The sequence below is a fragment of the Cardiocondyla obscurior genome, linkage group LG01 (genome assembly GCF_019399895.1).
Source record: "Cardiocondyla obscurior isolate alpha-2009 linkage group LG01, Cobs3.1, whole genome shotgun sequence".
Lineage (NCBI taxonomy): Eukaryota > Metazoa > Arthropoda > Insecta > Hymenoptera > Formicidae > Cardiocondyla > Cardiocondyla obscurior.
In genome coordinates, this window is record NC_091864.1 from 9,450,020 (window position 1) to 9,470,509 (window position 20,490).

General features: G+C 38.1%; 4 protein-coding genes and 1 pseudogene across 4 annotated transcripts; all 5 read left to right on the top strand.

Moving 5' to 3' along the window:
- The first annotated feature begins 1,516 nt into the window (after positions 1–1,516).
- On the top strand, positions 1,517–3,037 carry LOC139112449 (odorant receptor 10-like). The gene is made up of 6 exons (XM_070673756.1): positions 1,517–1,680; positions 1,897–2,086; positions 2,148–2,384; positions 2,533–2,646; positions 2,728–2,883; positions 2,987–3,037. The coding sequence occupies exons 1-6, from the start codon at positions 1,517–1,519 to the stop codon at positions 3,035–3,037; spliced, it is 912 nt and encodes a 303-aa protein (XP_070529857.1).
- A 658-nt stretch (positions 3,038–3,695) lies between these two features.
- LOC139102758 (odorant receptor 13a-like) lies at positions 3,696–5,983 on the top strand. The gene is made up of 5 exons (XM_070656888.1): positions 3,696–4,238; positions 4,411–4,756; positions 4,818–5,054; positions 5,204–5,317; positions 5,399–5,983. The coding sequence occupies exons 1-5, from the start codon at positions 3,982–3,984 to the stop codon at positions 5,642–5,644; spliced, it is 1,200 nt and encodes a 399-aa protein (XP_070512989.1). The 5' UTR covers positions 3,696–3,981; the 3' UTR covers positions 5,645–5,983.
- A 109-nt stretch (positions 5,984–6,092) lies between these two features.
- LOC139102691 (odorant receptor 82a-like) lies at positions 6,093–9,331 on the top strand. Its single transcript, XM_070656801.1, has 6 exons — positions 6,093–6,874; positions 7,073–7,418; positions 7,700–7,930; positions 8,155–8,268; positions 8,391–8,546; positions 8,778–9,331. The coding sequence occupies exons 1-6, from the start codon at positions 6,486–6,488 to the stop codon at positions 8,826–8,828; spliced, it is 1,287 nt and encodes a 428-aa protein (XP_070512902.1). The 5' UTR covers positions 6,093–6,485; the 3' UTR covers positions 8,829–9,331.
- A 1,138-nt stretch (positions 9,332–10,469) lies between these two features.
- On the top strand, positions 10,470–13,387 carry LOC139102749 (odorant receptor 82a-like). The gene is made up of 6 exons (XM_070656875.1): positions 10,470–10,757; positions 11,139–11,472; positions 11,862–12,092; positions 12,394–12,507; positions 12,582–12,737; positions 12,872–13,387. The coding sequence occupies exons 1-6, from the start codon at positions 10,507–10,509 to the stop codon at positions 12,917–12,919; spliced, it is 1,134 nt and encodes a 377-aa protein (XP_070512976.1). The 5' UTR covers positions 10,470–10,506; the 3' UTR covers positions 12,920–13,387.
- A 706-nt stretch (positions 13,388–14,093) lies between these two features.
- Positions 14,094–16,739, top strand: LOC139113080 (uncharacterized; annotated as a pseudogene).
- The last annotated feature ends 3,751 nt before the right edge of the window (positions 16,740–20,490 follow it).

Below are 20,490 nucleotides of genomic sequence, written 5' to 3' on the forward strand. Positions count from 1 at the left end.
CCGTGAAGCAAATAATGAAATGTTTCTTCTTCTTCGTTATAACAAATCTCGAAGCATACATATTTTGCTTTGCCGGAGAATATTTAAAAAACAAGGTAAAGTAAAAAAAAAAATTAAAAATTGTAAGAAGTACTTTGTTAAAAATAAAATCCTTTTGCTATGATTTCCGTTGTTACAGAGTATAGAAATTGCTATTGCAGCGTATAGCACTGCATGGTACAACATGAAATCGAAAGACAGCCGAGTGTTGTTATTCGTTATATTAAGATCACAAAAGGAGCTAACGCTTACTGCCGGAAATATGATGGAACTGTCCTTGAAGTCTTTTACAAATGTAAGATTTAAAAAAAAAAGTCCATTAGAATATAACGCATTTTTCTATAACATTAATATCGCAACACTTTTATATTTTAATGGTAAAATATTATTTTTTTAGATTATTAATATTTCGGGATCATATCTATCGGTACTATTGGCGATGCGATGAATATTAAACTGATTATTTTTTAGCAATACTAAACTACCATAAGCTTCACGTGTCAATCGGTTTAGAAATTCATACTGTATAATAAACGCATGCTTCTTCGAATATGAATAGAATAACAATTAAAGTTCTCTCTAAAATTCCAAGATATGATAATTTAATAACAATTTGTATAAACATTATAAAAGATATAAATTTTTAGTCCAATTTCAGATAAAATTAGTGTATTTTTCTAAATATATTCTATAATATAAATGACTTAAAAATATAATAGAATAAAGTTAAAAACAAACTGAACTTTGTACCACTTTCTAACAAAAATGCTACATATTGGTTTCTTATAAAAAATTAAATCATTACTACAAATATTTTCGATTATTATACACAATTTCAAACAAAAAATTTTTTTTAAATCTTTTTAGCTCCTAAACTTTTGAAACCTCCCTGATGATCTGAGGATTTAACTGACCCTCTATTCTGCATATACATACATAGCCGTACTTCTTGCCACGCGAATTGTTGCATATTTAAAGATAATTCTGGAATTGCATTATCAATTTTCAGAAGAGGGAAAAAAAAGCGAACGTGTAATTTCCTCCCTTGTCATGCCAAAGACTCGCAAAATAACCTCGAATATATTTGCGATTTGTGCGCACAGCACGATAAAAATATTTAATGAACATCTGTTATTGATCAGTCGCCGCAATTTGCATATATCTAATAATTTTTTAGATTTCTCTCTTGTTTCCCAGTTGTGGAAAAAATATTTCTCTGCAATGTATAGCCTCTATCAAAATAGCAACAATAATTCGCCGAGCTGACCGAAGGGTGGACGTTCATTTGACAGAAATATATTTCTTTCTTTCACCGCGCTAAGATTCTTTTGCTTTACCACGTTGACAAATTCACGGGGCAAAATAAAAAAAAAGATCAACAGTTATGATTCGTCAGGATCCGCTCGATCGCATTATGAGATTCATGCTCACTTTGAGCGGGATTTTACCAGAAGCGTCGTGCGTTCTATTCTGGAGAATGTACATGGTCGTTTCGATAACATTCGGCCAGTACGGCATTTACCTCTATATCATAAAACGTATAAATACTGTCACGCTCTGGGATCTAATGGAATGCCTGTCCTTCGCGTTGGCACACAGCAAAGTGATTTTTAAATGCCTAATGTTTTGGTTTAATCAACAGTAAGTAACACGCGTAAACTAAGTTAGAAATAACTTAACCGGCGGAAACTATCGCCACAGAAAATTTCTCAAAATCTTGGCAATGATGAAGGAGGATTGGAACGATTGCGCTCATGACGATGTCAGCTTAAAAGAGACAACGAGGAAGGTGAAAACATACGACCGCATTGCGAGAGTAATCCTCATTCTTCATACGTTATCAATTATTGGGTTCAGTTCTGGCGTTTTTTTTGCCAATGACGATATTACGAATAACGTGACGGAAGTGCATTTTAATACTAAGATAGACTTTCCTTTCGAGATAAATACGCAACGCACATACAAATTAATTTTGGTAATTGAAAGTTTGGTGCTGTTCACGTTTTCTTGGTCGACCGGTACAGTAAACTGCATGTTATTAATTCTGGTAAGTTGCAACGTGCACAAGTTAATTATTTTCACGGATATTGGTAAATCTTTATTTTCAGATCATGCATATAGCCGGCCAAATCAATATTGTGCGTCGTTGGTTAACGGAGATTGCATTTTCCGAAAACACCGGTAAAGATAAATCAATCTCTATCACAATGACCAAAATTATTCAGAAGCATAAAAAAATTATACGTTTTTCGAAAAAGATTCAAAGCCTTTACATGCACATCGCGTTAGTGCAATTTTTGTTGAACACAATAATGATTTGTGCGATAGCTTTCCTCGTTGTTACGGTAAGTAAAACTAATATTTAATATATTTATATTCCACGCGGATGTTTCTTTTAAAAAAACATATTAGATAAAAAAAAAAATCACTTAGCGTAGTGTGAACTGTATTACATTTTAAAGTTTCTCACAAGCCGTTGCTGTAATATTACAGGCAGTCGGTAGCCCCGACGCCGTGAAACAAATAGTAAAATGTTTCTTCTTCTACGTTACAACAAATCTCGAAGCATACATATTCTGCTTTGCCGGAGAATATTTGAAAAACAAGGTAAAGAAATAAAAAAAAAAAATTTGTAAGTAGTACTTCATTGAAAAAGGAATTCTTTTTCTATGAATTCCGTTGTTACAGAGTAGAGAAATTGGTATTGCAGCGTATAGCACTGCATGGTATAACATGAAATCGAAAGACAGCCGAGTCTTGTTATTTATTATATTAAGATCACAAAAAGAGTTAACGCTTACTGCCGGAAATATGATGGAACTCTCCTTGCAGTCTTTTACAAGTGTAAGATTTGTAAAAAAAAATTCCATTAAAATATAACGCATTTTTTTATATTTTTAATATCTCAATTCTTTTATATTTTTATTGTAAAATATAATTTTTTTAGATTATGAATATTTCGGGATCATATCTATCGGTACTATTGGCGATGCGATGAATTATACTGTCTATTTTTTAGCAATACTAAACTACCATAATCTTCACGTGTCAATCAGTTTAGAAATTCATGTTGTATGATACACGCATATTTCTTCGAATATGAATAGAATAACAATTAAAGTTCTCTTTAAAATTCCAAGATATAATAATTTAATAACAATTTACATAAACATTATAAAAAATATAAATTTTTAGTCCAATTTCAGATAAAATTAGTGTATTTTTCTAAATATATTCTATAATATAAATGACTTAAAAATATAATAGAATAAAGTTAAAAACAAACTGAACTTTGTACCACTTTCCGAAAAAAATGCTACATATTGGTTTCTTATAAAGAGATAAATTATTACTACAAATATTTTCGATTATTATATACAATTTCAAACAAAACGTTTTTTTTTCTTTCCATCTTTTCTGCTCCTAAACTTTTAAAATCTTCCTGATAATCTACGGACATAACTGAATCTCTCTTCTGAATATACATACATAGCCGTACTTCTTGCCACGCGAGTTGTTGCATATTTAAAGATAATTCTGAAATTGCATTATCCATTTTCGAAAGAGAAGGGGAAAAAAAAGCGAACGTGTACTTTCTTCCCTCGTCATGCCAAAGACTCGCGAAATAACGACAAATATATTTACGATTTGTGCGCGCAGCATGATAAAAATATTTAATGAACATCTGTTATTGATCAGCCGCCGCAATTTGCATATATCTAATAATTTTTTAGATTTCTCTCTGGTTTTCCAGTTGTGGAAAAAATATTTCTTTGTCATGTATAGCCTCTATCGATATATTAATCATAATTCACCGAGCTGGCCGAAGAGTGGACGTACATTTGACAGGAATATATTTTTTTCTTTCGTCGCGCTGAAGTTCTTTTGCTTTACCGCGTTGACAAATTCACGGGCGAAGATTAAAAAGAAAGATCTACTGTTATGATTCGTCAAGATCCGCTCAATCGCATTATGAGATTCATGCTCACTTTAAGCGGGATTTTGCCAGGAGCTTCGTGCGTTCTATTCTGGAGAATGTACATGATCGTTTCGATAACATTCGGCCTGTACGGTATTTATCTGTATATCATGAATCGTATAAATACTGTCACGCTCTGGGACCTAATGGAATGCCTGTCCTTTGTGCTGGCACACAGCAAAGTGATTTTCAAATGCCTAATGTTTTGGATTAATCAGCAGTAAGTGACACGTATACAAGTTAGAAATAATTTAAATCTCAAACAAGTATTTCGCGGACTGTAATACGTGTAAACTCGGTTTACATTTGCGTATCATGTAAAAATTATCAAAATTATCCGAAAAGAAGTATTTGCAGCATGAAAGTTAACCGGCGAAATCTATCGCCCACAGAAAATTTCTCGAAATCTTGGCAATGATGAAGGAGGACTGGAACGATTGTGCTCATGACGATATCAGCTTAGAAGAAACAGCGATAAAAGTTAAAACATATGACCGCATCGCGAGAGTGATTCTCATCCTTCATACATTATCAATCGTTGGGTTCAGTTCTGGCGTAATTTTTGCCAATGACGATATCACGAATAACGCGACGGAAGTGCACTTTATTACTAAAATAGATTTTCCTTTTGAGATAAATACGCAGCGCACATACAGATTAATTTTGGTGATTGAAAGTTTAGCGCTGTTCACGTTTTCTTGGTCGACCGGTACAGTAAATTGCATGTTATTAATTCTGGTAGGTTGCGACGTACACATCTTAATTATTTTCACGGATATCGGTAGACCTTTATTTTCAGATCATGCATATAGCCGGCCAAATCAATATTGTGCGTCGTTGGTTAACGGAACTTGCATTCTCCGAAGACACCGGTAAAGATAAATCAATCCCTATCACATTGACCAAAATTATTCAGAAGCATAAAAAAATTATATGTTTTTCGAGAAAGATTCAAAGCCTGTACATGCACATCTCGTTGGTGCAATTTTTGTTAAACACAATAATGATTTGTGCGATAGCTTTCCTCGTTGTTACAGTGAGTAAAATTAATATTTAATATATTTATATTACACACAGATGTGCCTTTTAAAAGAACACATTAGACTTAAAAAGAAAATCATTTAGCCTAGTGTAAACTGTATTACATTTTAAAGTTTTTTACATGTCGTTTCTGTAATATTACAGGCAGTCGGTAGCCCCGACGCCGTAAAGCAAATAGTGAAATGTTTCTTCTTCTACGTTATAACAAATCTCGAAGCATACATATTCTGCTTTGCCGGAGAATATTTGAAAAACAAGGTAAAGAAATAAAAAAAAAAAATTTGTAAGTAGTACTTCATTGAAAAAGGAATCCTTTTTCTATGAATTCCGTTGTTACAGAGTAGAGAAATTGGTATTGCAGCGTATAGCACTGCATGGTATAACATGAAATCGAAAGACAGCCGAGTCTTGTTATTTGTTATATTAAGATCACAAAAGGAGCTAACGCTTACTGCCGGAAATATGATGGAACTCTCCTTGCAGTCTTTTACAAGTGTAAGATTTGTAAAAAAAAATCTATTAGAATATACCGCTTTTAATATTGCAATACTCTTATATTTTTATTCTAAAATATCATTCTTTTAGATTATGAATATTTCGGGATCATATCTATCGGTACTATTGGCGATGCGATGAATATTAAACTGTTTATTTTTTAGCAATACTAAACTACCATAAGCTTCACGTGTCAATCGATTTAGAAATTCATGTTGTATAATACATGCATATTTCTTCGAATACAAACAGAATAGCAATTGAAGTTCTCTCTAAAATTTTAATACATGATAATTTAATATCATTTTGCATAAGCATTATAAAGTAATATAAAAATCATAAACTTTCTGCCAATATTCAGATAAAATTCGTGTATTTTTCTAAATCTATTCCACAATATAATTGTCTTAAAAATATAATAGAATGAAGTTAAAAGAAAAAAAAAATACTGAATTTCGTACCATTTTCCGTAAAAAATGCTACATCTTGGTTTCTTATAAAAAGATGAATCATGGGTCGTCCCTCAAATTGAAAGTTTCCAGCGCAGTAATATCGCACGCGAAGATAGATATACAGAGGCGCGGGAATTTAATTTGTTATTTTATTTCGCTCTCTCTAAAGTTGAAAAAGTTTTTAAAGCTTAAACCGAGCACGCGGTCGAATATGCCGAACTCATGGTCATGCATTTCATTGTTTATTTAAAGCGAGCAATTTGCATCTATATCGCTAACCCCGGGAAAAGAAAGATATGATTCCCACCTGTTCCTGTCTTTTTGTTAAAATTGTCAGGAGGTACGACAGATGTACGGATAGCCTGCACGCAGTGCGGTAAAAATATTTAATGAGCTTTTCCCCATTGGTCGAGAATCCAGGGGGTGAATTTGTGTGATGTCCTCTTAGGGACGGTCAGTCTTTACGCAGCAATTCTGTAATGTACGTCAATCTATCGAAGCGTACAGCTGGCGGAAGTACATTATCAAAAGCGCTGCGTTCGCTTTCGTTAAAATCATTTATTAGACATTTAGGCGTTTGCTCGTACGGAAAACGGGGCACGCGGGTCGCCATGATTCGGAAAACCACAATTAATCGCACGATAGAAGTCGTGTTCACGTTGTTCGGAATATGGCCGGACACCTCGTGCATTTCGTTTTGTAGAATATTTTGGATCATCACCATAATTATCGTTCAGTTCTATCATTATCGTTACCTTCAAGTACATTTACATTCTGACGACCTCTTCAATTTAATGGACTGCCTGAGCAGCTTTCTGGCGTACATGAAAGTTATGACCAAGTTCGTCATGTTTTGGATAAATCAGAGGTAAATAATGCTGTCAATCTACAATAACCGATATAAATTTTGAAATATCAAACGATAAAAAAAAGATATAATCATTATAATTTGATATAATAGTAATAAAAATTAATAACTAAATTATTTTTAAACGTGGCATGTTTTTAAATAATTTTTATGACAGAGAAAAGTTTGAGGATAACCGACGAACCAAATCATCCACAGAAAATTCATCAAGACTTTAGAAATGATAAGGGAAGACTGGGACAACTGCGCCGATAGCGAGATCAACATGCACCAAACGATGTGCAAGGCGAATATATCGAATCGCATCACTAACGCAATGATAATTCTCCACACGTTGAGCGCTATTGCATATAGTATGCGGATTATGATGACTGACGTTGATGTCAGCGATCGCACGTCCAAGCCTCCTTTCATTCACAAAATGGAACTTCCTTTCAACGTGAACACACAGAGAACGTATAAAATGATTCTAATCATGCAAACCGTGTACGTTGTTATGTGCAGCTGGGCTGCCGGTGCCGTGAATGCTTTGCTTTTAACATTAGTAAGTTAACAAATGCATTGGTAATTATCACAAACGAGACGCAAACGATTGCGATATCATTAATAAATAATAAATAGTAAATAACTTATTATTAATTATTTACTAATTTATTATAAACTGATTACTATTACTGAAATTTGAAAGAACAGAAATTGTAAGTGTCGTACTGCAGCCTTATAAAATTAATAAAAAAAAAATGTTTTATATTATATGCTCTTTCCTGTCAATGTTAAAAATGTAAATTACAAGAATTGTATGGATCGTGGATATTTTATTTTCAGATTTTACATATAGGCGGGCAGATGGACATCTTGCATGCCTGGCTGATAAATTTCGCACCTCAAGATAGCGGAAGAAAGCACGAGTTAATCACAACGGATAAAATTATTCAGAAACATCAAAAAATTATTAATTTCTCGAAGAACGTGGAAAATTTATACAGTTACATTGCGTTGCTACAATTTGCATCTAACACAATAATGATTTGCTCGTTGGCATTTCTTATAGTAAGCGTGAGTAAAAAATGAATATTACAATATTTACATTAATAATACATTAATAATTTGCGCAAAACTGACCCTAAAACTGTTTTCTTTAACGTGGAAAAAGCAAGAGTAAATAACGCGTGCGAGGTGCGTGCTCTGTAATGTTTAATGTAATAATTAATAAAATATGTAAATTGAACCAGCTATTTTTAATTGCACAATAAGCTAATTATTTTTTTCTTTGTTCACAGGCAATAGGTACACCCGATGCAGTAGAGCAGATAATACGAACTCTTTTATTTTACGCTATAACAAATTTAGAAGCTTTTGTATTCTGTTACGCTGGAGAATATCTGAACAACAAGGTAGAAATAACAAAATTTAAACTAATTAAAAATTTTCTGTCAAAAGAATTTTTTTTTAGTTGTCAAACGTTATAAAACACATATTTTGTGTAGTGTATTAAAAATGATTTTCATCTTTATAGAGTAAAGCGGTCGGAAATGCAGCATATAATTCTACATGGTACAATTTGAAACCTAAGGACAGTCGTATCTTGTCGTTCATAATACTGAGATCACAAAAGCAATTGACACTTACTGTCGGAAAAATGGCAGATCTCTCTTTAGAATATTTTGCAAGTGTAAGTATATGTATAACGTACTAATTAATTTTACATACATATGTAATTATTTTATGTTAATTATAACAAATTCGTTTTTCTTTCTTTCTCTATAACATTTATTTATTAATATATATTTTATTTTTATGTATCTGTTTGCGGTAATTTTATGTAAACCGTTATAAATTTATAATTATTTACGTAAAAATAAAAATGTCCTGATTTTTAATATTAGAAATTGTATTATTATAGATTATGAATGCTTCGGGATCGTATTTATCAGTAATGTTAGCGATGCAGTGAACATCACATTCATCATCCCATCGATCTTCTCTTCAACTAATACTTGTCAAACACTCATCGAATAATGTGCAAATTATTAATTACGGAAACACCACGTTGAAATACAGATTAGTTCCCAAATGTATTTAAAGTAATTTAAAGGATGGTGCATAATTTAAACTAATCTAATCTAGAGCTCTGAAATATTATGTACACATAATTAAATTTAGACAAAACAAGTTTGAGAGAAATTAGTATCTCTTAAATAAATATTTCTTCTGTATTAACGTTGTCAGACTTTTCATATATATACATTTACTTACTTTTATATTTATCAATTAATATTCGTAGGCTTAATTAATCTTTCGTCAAATATTCACCCAAAGCCAGTGACGTATTCCGAATATTATACAAATAATACAAGTTTTCTCTCAACATCGCGCAATTCAATTTTCTGTCTCTTCGGCAAAGTCTCTCAGCCCTCTAAACTTGAAAAACTTTTTGAAGAGTCCCCCCTAAGTTCGATTCGTTACCGAACGCAAGCTGGCCCGCCTATGTTCGCGTGTATTGTTGCATAATTAAAGTAAACCATCTGTGATCGCATCGCCGGTGCACGAAAGAGGGAGAAATATAATTCTGTCTATTTCGTTCTTTTATCAAAGTGGGGAAAAACAGCAACGAATGCATGATCATGATACGATAAAAATATTTAATGACCAACTTCTATTGGCCGTTGATCCAGAAGCGTGCCCATGTGATGACCTTTTGTGACAACCTCCCAGTCTTTACCCGAATATTTGATGTACAATAACATCAAGCTACGTTTGACAAAAAAAAAATTATTTTTAACTTATTGCCGTTTAAACCTAACTACATTCATAATGGACTTTTTCTTTTTAGACTCCACGTGGAAGGCCGCAAAAGAATTTAATTAGCAGTAAAACCATACATGGAACATCGAACTGTGTGAATATCGAAACATAAGGTCTTTACAGTGCGGCATCCCTTCTTCCCGGGCGCGACCCTTCAAGAAAAAAAAAAAGAAAAAAAATACTTTGCTTCTCCTCAGATCAGTGCGCATGATTTTTCGATGCGCTGTAAATCGGCTATACGTCGGCGTGCGTCTTACGTAATCATGAATTTTTAATGAAAATTGCAAGGCACCGTATTGTTCGCCGGAAGAACAGCCCCTCGAGTTTTCTTCCATCCACAAAATCGGCGATCGCTGACTACAACTTTGCCATACGCGGGGCAATGAAAATATTTAATGAACCGTCTCCTGCCCGTCGACGGTCGACGGAGGTAGAGCTCGCGACCCTTCGGCATCCTTCAGTCCATCCGCGGCGTTTACAGGTGCGTGTCTCCGCGTCTTCGTAGTCTACAAATCTGTTCCGCGGTCGCGCTTGACGCTGATATCCTTCAACATATTTCGTTCAACTAGTTGCGTCCGTTTCATTTATCCTCATTTAATAACGTACCCCGTGGTACTAAATATTCTCTCTTTGGTCCCCATCGAGTAACACCGCAAAACAATTTTCTGATATCTCGATTAAAAAGCTTATTCAAAGTCTTTCGCTTCCTTCGAAAAAAGAGATTTTCAAAAGAGAGAGAAAGAGAGAGAGAGAGAAAAAACGAGAAACGTGGAAGAGCTACACTCGTTTTAGCTCCACCTCTTCGATTATGCTATAACTCGTAAAAAATGGCTAATACGATCACCCAAGCGATTGAAATCGGACTTCGTGTCGTCGGTATCTGGCCGGACTCGGATTATATAACTGTCAGTCGTTTCTTCTGGACCACAACAATGATATTCGTGCAAATCTTTCAATACCGTCACATGGTGTTGCATTTTAATTCTAACGATGTCTCGGAGCTGATGGACGGTCTAAGCGAAACGCTATCTTATAGCTTATTATGTGTAAAATTGATTGTCTTCTGGACGAAACAACGGTACGTTACCACTTACAGTAAACTTTACAAGCCGAATAAATAAAAAAAAAACGATCGACACGAAATGCATTAAAAATTATCATTGTTTTGCGCTGTATATAATAAAGAGATTATTATTTTGCCATAAATTTTAGCATATTAGAAGACAAATACCTTTTTATACTATTTTTAATTATTATATAATTAATTTCAAACTATTATTTCATGATTATAATCGGGGCATATCGCTGGCAATAATATTTCATACCACGACATTTTTTAACCCACCCTCTAATTTGTTATCAAATGCAGACGAATAGTTTTTCGATCGTAGTCGATCATAATTTTCAAGGGGGGAATATCTTCGCTCTCGCGGTGCTGCAGAAAATCGATTCTTCTTAGAATATTTAACGACGTGTTAGAGAACATCGCGACGGACTGGAAGGAATGCGGGGATGCTTTGCGCAGCATGAGCAACATGGCCAGTTTGTCGAGTCGCTTCTCAAATTTGATCGTCGGCCTGCACTCGATTGCCGTGATGTTCTACGGAATCGGCGTCATCGCCCTGCACAACGACCACGGCGACACCGGCAATCGTGAATTTTTCCTCAAAATGGAGTTACCTTTCGAGGCCGGCACGTCACCAATTTACGAGGTCGTCATGACCACGCAGTTCCTGCATCAAATAACGGCCGCCAGCGTGATCGGCGTGCTCAGCGCGCTACTCGTTACCTTGGTAAGTTGAAGGGCCTCCGAGGCCTTCGGATCTCGAGAGATTTTCAAGTTCCCGGCTGAGATTACCCCCGGGAATGCATCCTGAGAACTAGCTCAGCCCGCGTTACCCGAATGACTGCTCGTAACACATTTCGATTTATTTAGAAAAAGTTGTGAGAAAAGTAATTGGTAAGAAATCAATTTCCAGCCAGTATATATTTCATTCCCTTTCCTTCTTTAATTTATGTTCAATAATAATGATTATTATTACTGACGTGGTTTTTAATATTATTAACAAACTTATGTTTTAGTAGAAAAGTTTAAGATATTGTATTTGTTATAATATCATGTGGTACTTGTATATACTTTTAGAATTTATAATGAAAGCGGATAATAAAGTTAAATTTCTAGGTGCTCCACGCGGGCAGTCAAATCGATATTTTGCGAGACAGACTATTAGAAATTTTATCAAAAGAGAAGAAGCCGGCTGTCTCTCTGATCACGATGGGATCGTTAATTCGAAGGCATCAGAACATCATCGTCTTCACCAAAAAGATCGAGAGCTTGTACTCCTACATTGCCTTAGCCCAATTCGTATCGAACACGATTGTTATTTGCTGCTTGGGATTCATCATAGTAAACGTAAGTAATTTCAATAATTTTCGCCACAAAAATCAATCAATTACACTTTTAATTTATAATTTTATCAGACGTTATCTTTTACGTGTAAAGTGACTCACATCTTTAATATTTTGGCATTGATCGCGTTCAACAGGAAAGAAAAAAAAAAAGCTTTGCAACTGTCCGTAAAGATCGTGAATCTGATTGACGTGTACTTTTAATTTTAATCAAATTTAGGATACGCCAATCAGACTCACGACTTTTACGACAGAGTTGCGAAGCAGCAGAAAATATACGATCGTCGAATATTTCAATGTTGCAGTCGATCGGCAGCGATCACGGCTTCTCCGTTCTATTAAAGTCTATTTTGTTTTACGTCGTTATTAATTTAGAGGCGTTTATTTTCTGTTTCGCCGGCGAGTATCTGAGCATGAAAGTGAGTTACCACCGCCACCGGTTCTACCGTGACGATTCTCTCCGCCGTTTGCCTCTCACGAATTTGACTTTCAGAGTAAGATGATCGGCGAAGCGGCGTACGAGTCTCGATGGTACGATTTAACTCCCAGTGAAAATCGACTTTTGCTTTTCCTAATAATGAGGTCGCAAAAACAATTAACGATTACCGTCGGCAAATTCACGAATCTCTCTTTTCAGCAGTTCGCAAACGTAAGTTTTCCAAGTGGCCTCGATCGTATACCGGGGTTTTACACGGTAATACATTATCGTTCGCTGCACGCGATTTTAACGTATACGATGGAAGCAATTAATTCTACGCACAAAGCAACGCTGTTTTTTCGCAGATCATTAAATCGTCAGCGTCATATATCTCCGTGCTACACGCATTGTAACGATATATTATTACATCACGGCTGTAACAATATCGAATTACTGATACTGCTGGAAGTTACGCATAATAGAAAAATGGTCTATTTTTAATAAAAATCAATGATCAACCAACGTAAACGCCGGCGTCTTTTATTACGATAATATCTGTGCGCGAGTATTGTTAAACGCGCATAGTTTATACAGCCAGCTTGTTGAAGATATGCCGCTGGGCTCAAAAACGGGACGGAAAAAATATTATATTTTATGTAAGGTTGAAAGCACGTCAAATTCTCATTTTCTAATCTAAAAGAACTTCGCGATGTCGTTCCGCGCTAAATTGCGAAAGTTACCCCTGAAGCGGCGAAGACCGATTTTCCCCCGATCTCGTTGCACTCGCATGAACATCTCGTTTTGACATGCAATCGTGCCAGATGGTCGCAATGAATGGATCGCAACGACAACGACGTTATACCGGGATTACTTAGCGCTACTTCGCACATATAATCAAGACGCTTTCACGTGGCAAAAACCAGCCTGGAGAGACGATTTTATTAACGTGTCTACCTGGCGCTACTGTCCCTCGCAAGCGCTCAATTTGCAAACTTTGAGTTTATAACTCGAAGGTACGAAAGAGGAGGATTTATACCCCGTATTATCTGGCAAAAATACACATCCCGCACAGCGTGGCGAGGTAACGTATACCAGAATAAGTCGCGGAATTCTATCTTTCGTACACAATTCTCCCTCCGTCAGATAATCCCGACGTGACATTTTCCGAAAGTACTTCCCACCGCGACTCTTATTTCCGACGTAATCGATTAAAAATTAAATCTCTTTTCGTTAAAGTGTAAAACAATTAGTTCATTATGTACATACAAAACGTCTATTGAAAGTGAAAAGTCACGAGATTTTCGTGCACTTCGCGGCACGTTGCAAAACGGCGTTGTTACTAGGGCTAAAATCGATCCCGTCGAAATGTAATTATTTCTCCGAATTTAATTTTATGCGGCAGGAAAGCCAGCTGGCAATTTCACTTTTTCATCGTCAATCTCGAGCGAGCGGAGGGCTCGCACGTGGATTCCCGCAGGTAATGAACGGACTAGTCGTTTCCAACTTTTTGGCGTTTAGAGGCAGCGCGATTTTCCGGGAAAAGCTGCGCCAGTGGCGGCGGGAACGGCGGCGGAGGCGACGGCGGCGATGGTGGCGGTGGTGGAAGCGACGACTTCCCCGGGCTGAGCGAATTGGTCTCCATGGAAACCATCCCGAAGCCAATCCGGGGTGCATTCGTACGTACATTTACCCTTGTCGTGGCGCGTCTGCAGCACCCCTCTACCCCCCTTCTTCCGCTTACCACCCTCAACCCTTATAAACTCGCATCCCCCCTCGCTCCCGTCCACCCCGAGCCAACATTTTCTCGCCGTCTTTCTCTCCCCTCGCTCTCCGTTCTGTATCACGGCCCGAGTCGTTCCTTCTCGTCTGCAGTTTCCCCGCCGCTCTCTTTTCCCCTCGTCTTTTTCGACCATTTTATTTATTCCTTATTCACTTTTATTGTTTCGTCTGCACACGGCCGCCTCCTGTATCTCCACACTTCCATTTATTCCCGTCGCGCCCCGGCGATCCCGCCGCTTGTAAGTCTAAGAACAAAGTTGCTCATCTCCGTTTAAACATTTTTGTCGACAACGAACGTGAACAATTATGAAAATTTTCTCTGTTCAAAAAGGAGACGCAGAGATCTCATTGTTGCGGGATCGCTGGTCGCTTTTCCACGATACCGATTTTTCGCTTGGGTCTATTTAACTATTATATTGGCAGATAGATCGCGGCATTCGTCGATTATTCAATCGTATATAGTTTCCGTAATCGTCTTAAAAAAAAAACTTGATATAATTTCTGTTTAAATGTATATTTAAAATAACAAAATTCAAAGAATCAAAAAGTACTTAAAGCACACCATGTAAGATCCATACATCCGTAGTTGGTTACCGGAAATTATTAACCGTAAAACAATTTTTTTTTCTTTTTTGACGTTGAAGAGAAAAGAATGAATAATGCGTACGAACCGAGCGCTCTGTATGCCTGGTATAAAAAAAGTGATTAGATTTATCCGTGTAGATTGAGTTTTTTTTTATGTTAAACTAAATTACCGTAATACACCATTTTTGTAATCTAGGTCGAGGGTTAAAAGAAATACGGTTCGATCGAATTCCGGGGTATAAATTAAACATTTGGACATTCCGCACAATGGAGAGCTTCCAACAAAGAACATTTCGTTCCTCCATAACTCTATTTCCGCGAAGAGCGTACCGCGGGGATGTATTTTTACTTTGTCGAGTGCCTGATAAATTAACGTTATTTAAATATCATTTTAGTTTGTTTGTCGCGTTTCTTCCGCTGAGTATATCATTTACATCGGAACCGTTGTACTAGAGATGTTTTCTCGCCGCTGAAAGATTCTTTTTACCGCTCATCCATCACGACGTTCATTGATTTTCGTTTCAATTTTTCTCCGATTTTTTATTTCCTTTTTTTTTTCAGCCGCCGCCGCCGCTTGGTTTCCGAAACAATACTTTCCAAGACGGCATTCTGTCTTTATTCCCGTTTATTTCGGTCGACGAGTCGGCTATCGTCGGATCCATAATGCGGCAATGTGACATGTCGATCGTTTCGTGACCCTACAGATGCTATTACGTGTCCCATTACCCTTGCTCCGAATACTCGGCAACTCGATTCGATAATCCGCAAGGGTGTATTTCGTTCGTTGCATCGTGATGTTCAAATTTAGCAAATTATGCGTCCGTGTTCAACACGCCGAAAATTATCAATGTTTTATACGCAAGCTAACATTTAGAACGTGGGTGCATTAAAAAAAAGAATCCTAGCTTCTAAATAAAAATTAAATTACTCTTCGTGTGCATAACGCAACACTAAAACATTGAATTAAAATCTGTATCTCATTAAACTGTATAATATTGTGAAAATAAATATCGTTTCGCGTCACAGGTAGGTAAATCTCCGAGCTCCGTCTACGAGGGAAGATTTATTTTCTTCTAAGAACACCTCGCTATCGATTCCGGAACTTTGCTCGCAGGAGGTGTCGCAGAAATCGAATCTCGTCTCGCAACACGTGGGCGTCTACTTTTTTTGTGTTTTCTCTTAGAAACCCGATGGCATTCACGCGTAGTCGTGAAAGGCAGTAAAGTTTACTTATTCGATCATTCTCAAAGGAAGCACGGACGCTTAGGATTCAGCCGTTTCGTCGCCCTTCGATATATCGTATATTTTTATAATTTTTCAAACACCCGAGGGTACCGATTAACATATTTTCATTCTACACCTCTTGCTTTCTTCTCAATTAACATTCGTAGCATTTAAACGCGGCTCTCCAAGACGCACGCATGGAGTTGAAAATATAGTATAACTGTCATTCATAATTTACATAATGTAATTAAGATATGTAAACGAGTGCGATAAAAAAAAATCGGTTTGCAATCAACACATTACCCCCTTGGTCCCGCTTATAACTCGTAAATCACCGGACGGTTACATTTCTGCTTACCCCCTTACCTACATCGGTCGAATTAAAATTCATATCGAACGCGTTACTCAACCGCAATTATTATCGCGCATTAATACGCGGTGGGATTTTTTTTTTTGTTATTTCTCTTCCGCAAAACCGACAGGCACGATCGGTCTGATTTATATAACTTTTTATTCCCCCTCGGCAACGTGATCAACGTTCACGCGTATAATCTAAGTGCGCTGCAAGTTATTGACGCATATTCGAGACACGAGGTGACGCAAATCGAGCACTGCGGCGCGGTTTATAGAGACGGCGAGCTCATGCCGCGGTGATAAACGCCGATCCTTATCACACGCAGCGACAGGGACGAGCGTGAGAACGTGTGCCCGACGCTTGCAAGTTCGCGACGATCGCATGACACGCGGCACTTCGCCGTGCGTGGGAGAACGCACGTTACATTGTCCTTGCGATTCTACACCTACCTCTACGTTTATTACACATGGTCGCCTCGCGAGATTCATTCGCCCATCTCAATCTTCTCACTCTTTTCATATCTTTCACCGCGACGTGAAAAAAAAGAAAAAAAAAAGAAAAAAAAGGAAACGGAGATGATTGTAAGTTACTTGCAGTTACGACGAAAGATGAAGAAAGTCCTCGTAAAATTGACTGGTAAAATAATTTGCGACAACTGTCAATGTCAATGTAAAGGAAAATTCGATCGCGCAAAGCTGCGCTGGAATTCTCAACGTCGATTTCGAGTTATGCTTGGAGAACGTCAAGTGCACGCCCCGCGGTTACAATTTAATTTTAAAATCCTCAATCTCGCACGAGGTATTCGATGGGGAAAATCAAAATCATCAATAGGAGATTCGTTTAATCCAATGCGCGCAGCTACGTCTTTCGTAATGCCGAAACGATTTAAATACAAATCGCACCGTCGCAAATCCGTGTATTGCTGTTGACGCCGTTGTTTCATAACGCAGATTAAAATAGCGAGCGCGCGCCCGCTTGCGAAACAATCCTGGGCCGTGCGTTTTTAAAATATCATATCGGTTTTTGCAACAGCGCCGGGGAAAAAAAGCTTACGGGATGGAAGGCTCTGGACATTACAGTAGCAATAGAATTTTTTTTTTTCCTTCCCTCCACCGCAAAAAATTTTCTGTCACTAGCGAGTGTTTACATAATTTTGTCAAAGATACGAATATCGCGAATTACTCGCGGCGTAAAAAACGGAATTTACAGTTGCGCGACATTTGCGCACCAACCTCGGGGGGAATAAAAGCTGCGTTGTTAACAATGTTAGCTTAATGAGCAATTTTATAATGATAATTACATAATGACAGCCGCTTAGAACGGATAAATGGCGCTCGCAATAAAATAGCGTTACCCAGAAAAATGTGCTTGCGTACAATCGCCGTTACGTGCGTTCGTTTAATTCTCGTGAAAATTATTAATATGCATAGGGCAAAAATAACGCGGCTTACTTCTATCGAACAAAAACACGGCTCGCTATTGAGGGCGATTTTCCACGTTGAAATTACGTCATATTTATTTGGATGTAACTCTTGCGCGCGTCAGTTACACGTGTCGCCGTTAAATTACGAACGCAAACATCGGTCACAATTGGGTTCGTCCGCAATTTGTCTTACGTCAAATCGATTTCGAGCGAGACTCAAAGCGAGATGGCTCGGTCGACCGCCTCGCTGCGCTCCGCCAATTTCGACATGATTTACATTCGAATTGCAAGTAATTTGACCTCGGTTACGAAGTGCGCTTATTGCAAGCGCCGGTTGAAGGAGACCTCGATCCTCCTTTAAATGCGACGATAACGAGACTTGGACATCTTCGGTGGCTCGGGTAGCCCACCGTGATTCGGGATGGTTAATTAAGATTCGTCCTCGTCTTTCCTACCCTCCGCCATTCAGCTCCCAACGGCACTCGTGGATTCCTTTTCTCCGGCGACCTTTCGACATATTTCGACGGAGCCGCGATCGAGATCAAAGACACGCCCCTCGTGAGTTATAATGAGAGCGAGCTCGCCGCGAAAACGTTGGCGACGCCCGTAATTATTCAATTACGGCGACACTTGTCCGCGAATATCGCCGGCGACGTCCACCAAAAAGATTATATCAAAAGGGTAGTTGAAAATCCTTTTGTGCTGGGAAATTGAGTATTCCACGAATAGCAACGCGGCGAAAATTTTGAAATTCGCGAGAAAGAATTTAGAAGCGCGTTTATCTTTGTCGCGCGGAACTTCAATTTGCGCCGGATTTATTTGATCTTTTCAATCGCCGGAGATGAAAAGCGTCATAGAAAACCTTTCAATTAAAAAAAAAAAAAAAAAAAAAAAAAAGTATCTAACGATTAACGTGTCAGGATTAAAAGGCGGCTTCGCGTAGAGGTACTTCATAAAATGTCGACGGACGCGGCATCCGTTCCCTTCAACGTTTCTTTTTTAGTTCGCCACTTTCGAGGACGCCCCGGCGTGCAATCGCGTATCGTCGAATCGAGCCTGATGTCTTTTTCTTCAGGGTGAAACGGTGCGGAACGTATTCCCCCGACAAATCGCTCGCGTTCGGACACACCGCGAGTTCAGGCCCGGGATCTTATCTCACCGATACAGACGATTCTCCGTTCTCGCGCATCTCGTTCGTCCAACGCGCGGCTTAATGCGTCCGGGGACCACCCTCATACATTCATAAAAGCCGCCTGCGAGTAAACAAGTAAGATGAATTCCCGTTCCATCGGCCATCATCGAGGAGAGCCCGTTTACACCGAAAAGAATGGGCGGGGCGACATATGCGGGCTTCATTCTTTGTTCTCCCGCGCCCTTGCGCCCTTATCGATTGGCTTCTACATGATGGATACGCACGCCACCCACGCGACCGATCGAAGTGCACGCACGTATCCGGGATGCGAGTATATGCGTGTGCATGTGTGATCGTATAACGCACGGCGAGCACGAGATCAGGGGTTTCTCGCGTGTACATCTGGCAGTTTCCAATGATAACGCTCGTACCGTAAATATCGTCGCGATATTCGATCTCCGATACGAGCGAAACTATGATTTCATTTGACTGCGACGGTCCGCGAAATACAATATCCCGAATAGTCGATCGTTCATGCCGTGTCAATGACGTGCGCCGATGACTATTATGCGGTTTTTAAAGAGCTTTAACACGGAGATTCTACGTTAATCGGAATGCCCCGGTGGATTCCGACTGTACATTCTATTTACACGCCGCAGTTTTAATTCTAGTTCTAAATTATGTATCAGCCAAATCGCTGGAAGTTCGGCGACGCTATTGATAATCGGATTGAAAAGAACTGCGGTAAGAACAGGATGATACTAATCAGCGATTCCGCTCCCGTAGAATTCACGAGGTAATTATTATCCCGGAAAAATTAACGACGTGCGTAATTCAATGCACATTCTTTGTTTAATTCCTAAATTTTTTAACCGATAAACGTGTTCTCAGGAAAGAGGTCGGCTCATGCCTTCCACACATTTCCTCGCGCGGCATCGACAAAACGAAGAGGAGGGTCCGATCCTCGGGAGGTCTTAACTTTTAATTTTTTAACCGTATCCGTAGACGCCTCGGGAGAGCCAGATGCGCGAAGCCTGTAAAAGCGCCCGGCAGTTACCTTCTGATGGCCGGCACAATTTGTGTTCACGATCGCGTCGTGCATAGAAAACACGAGCGGTCGGGAAAAATTGCAGCGGCGGGCGATACTGCAAAGGAAAATATATTCGTCTCGCCACGCGAAACGTTTCGAATAATTCCCGAATAATTCAAACAATTAACCATTCAGCGATTGATTCAAACAAACGATGTATTTATTTAAGAAGAAATAAAAAAATATTCATTAATCACAAATATTTTTATGCTTTAAAAGATATTTCCGATTTTGATATTTTAGATTTTGGGGAAAAAGTCACGTACTGGCCAATCAATCGCAAATCGATCGACTCTTTTCTTTAGCTTTCCTGTTTTACTATTATTCGTGTTGCACGAGCGCTGCTACAATAATTCCCGCTTTCACATCTGTCGCGCTCGATGCCTCGCGCTGAAT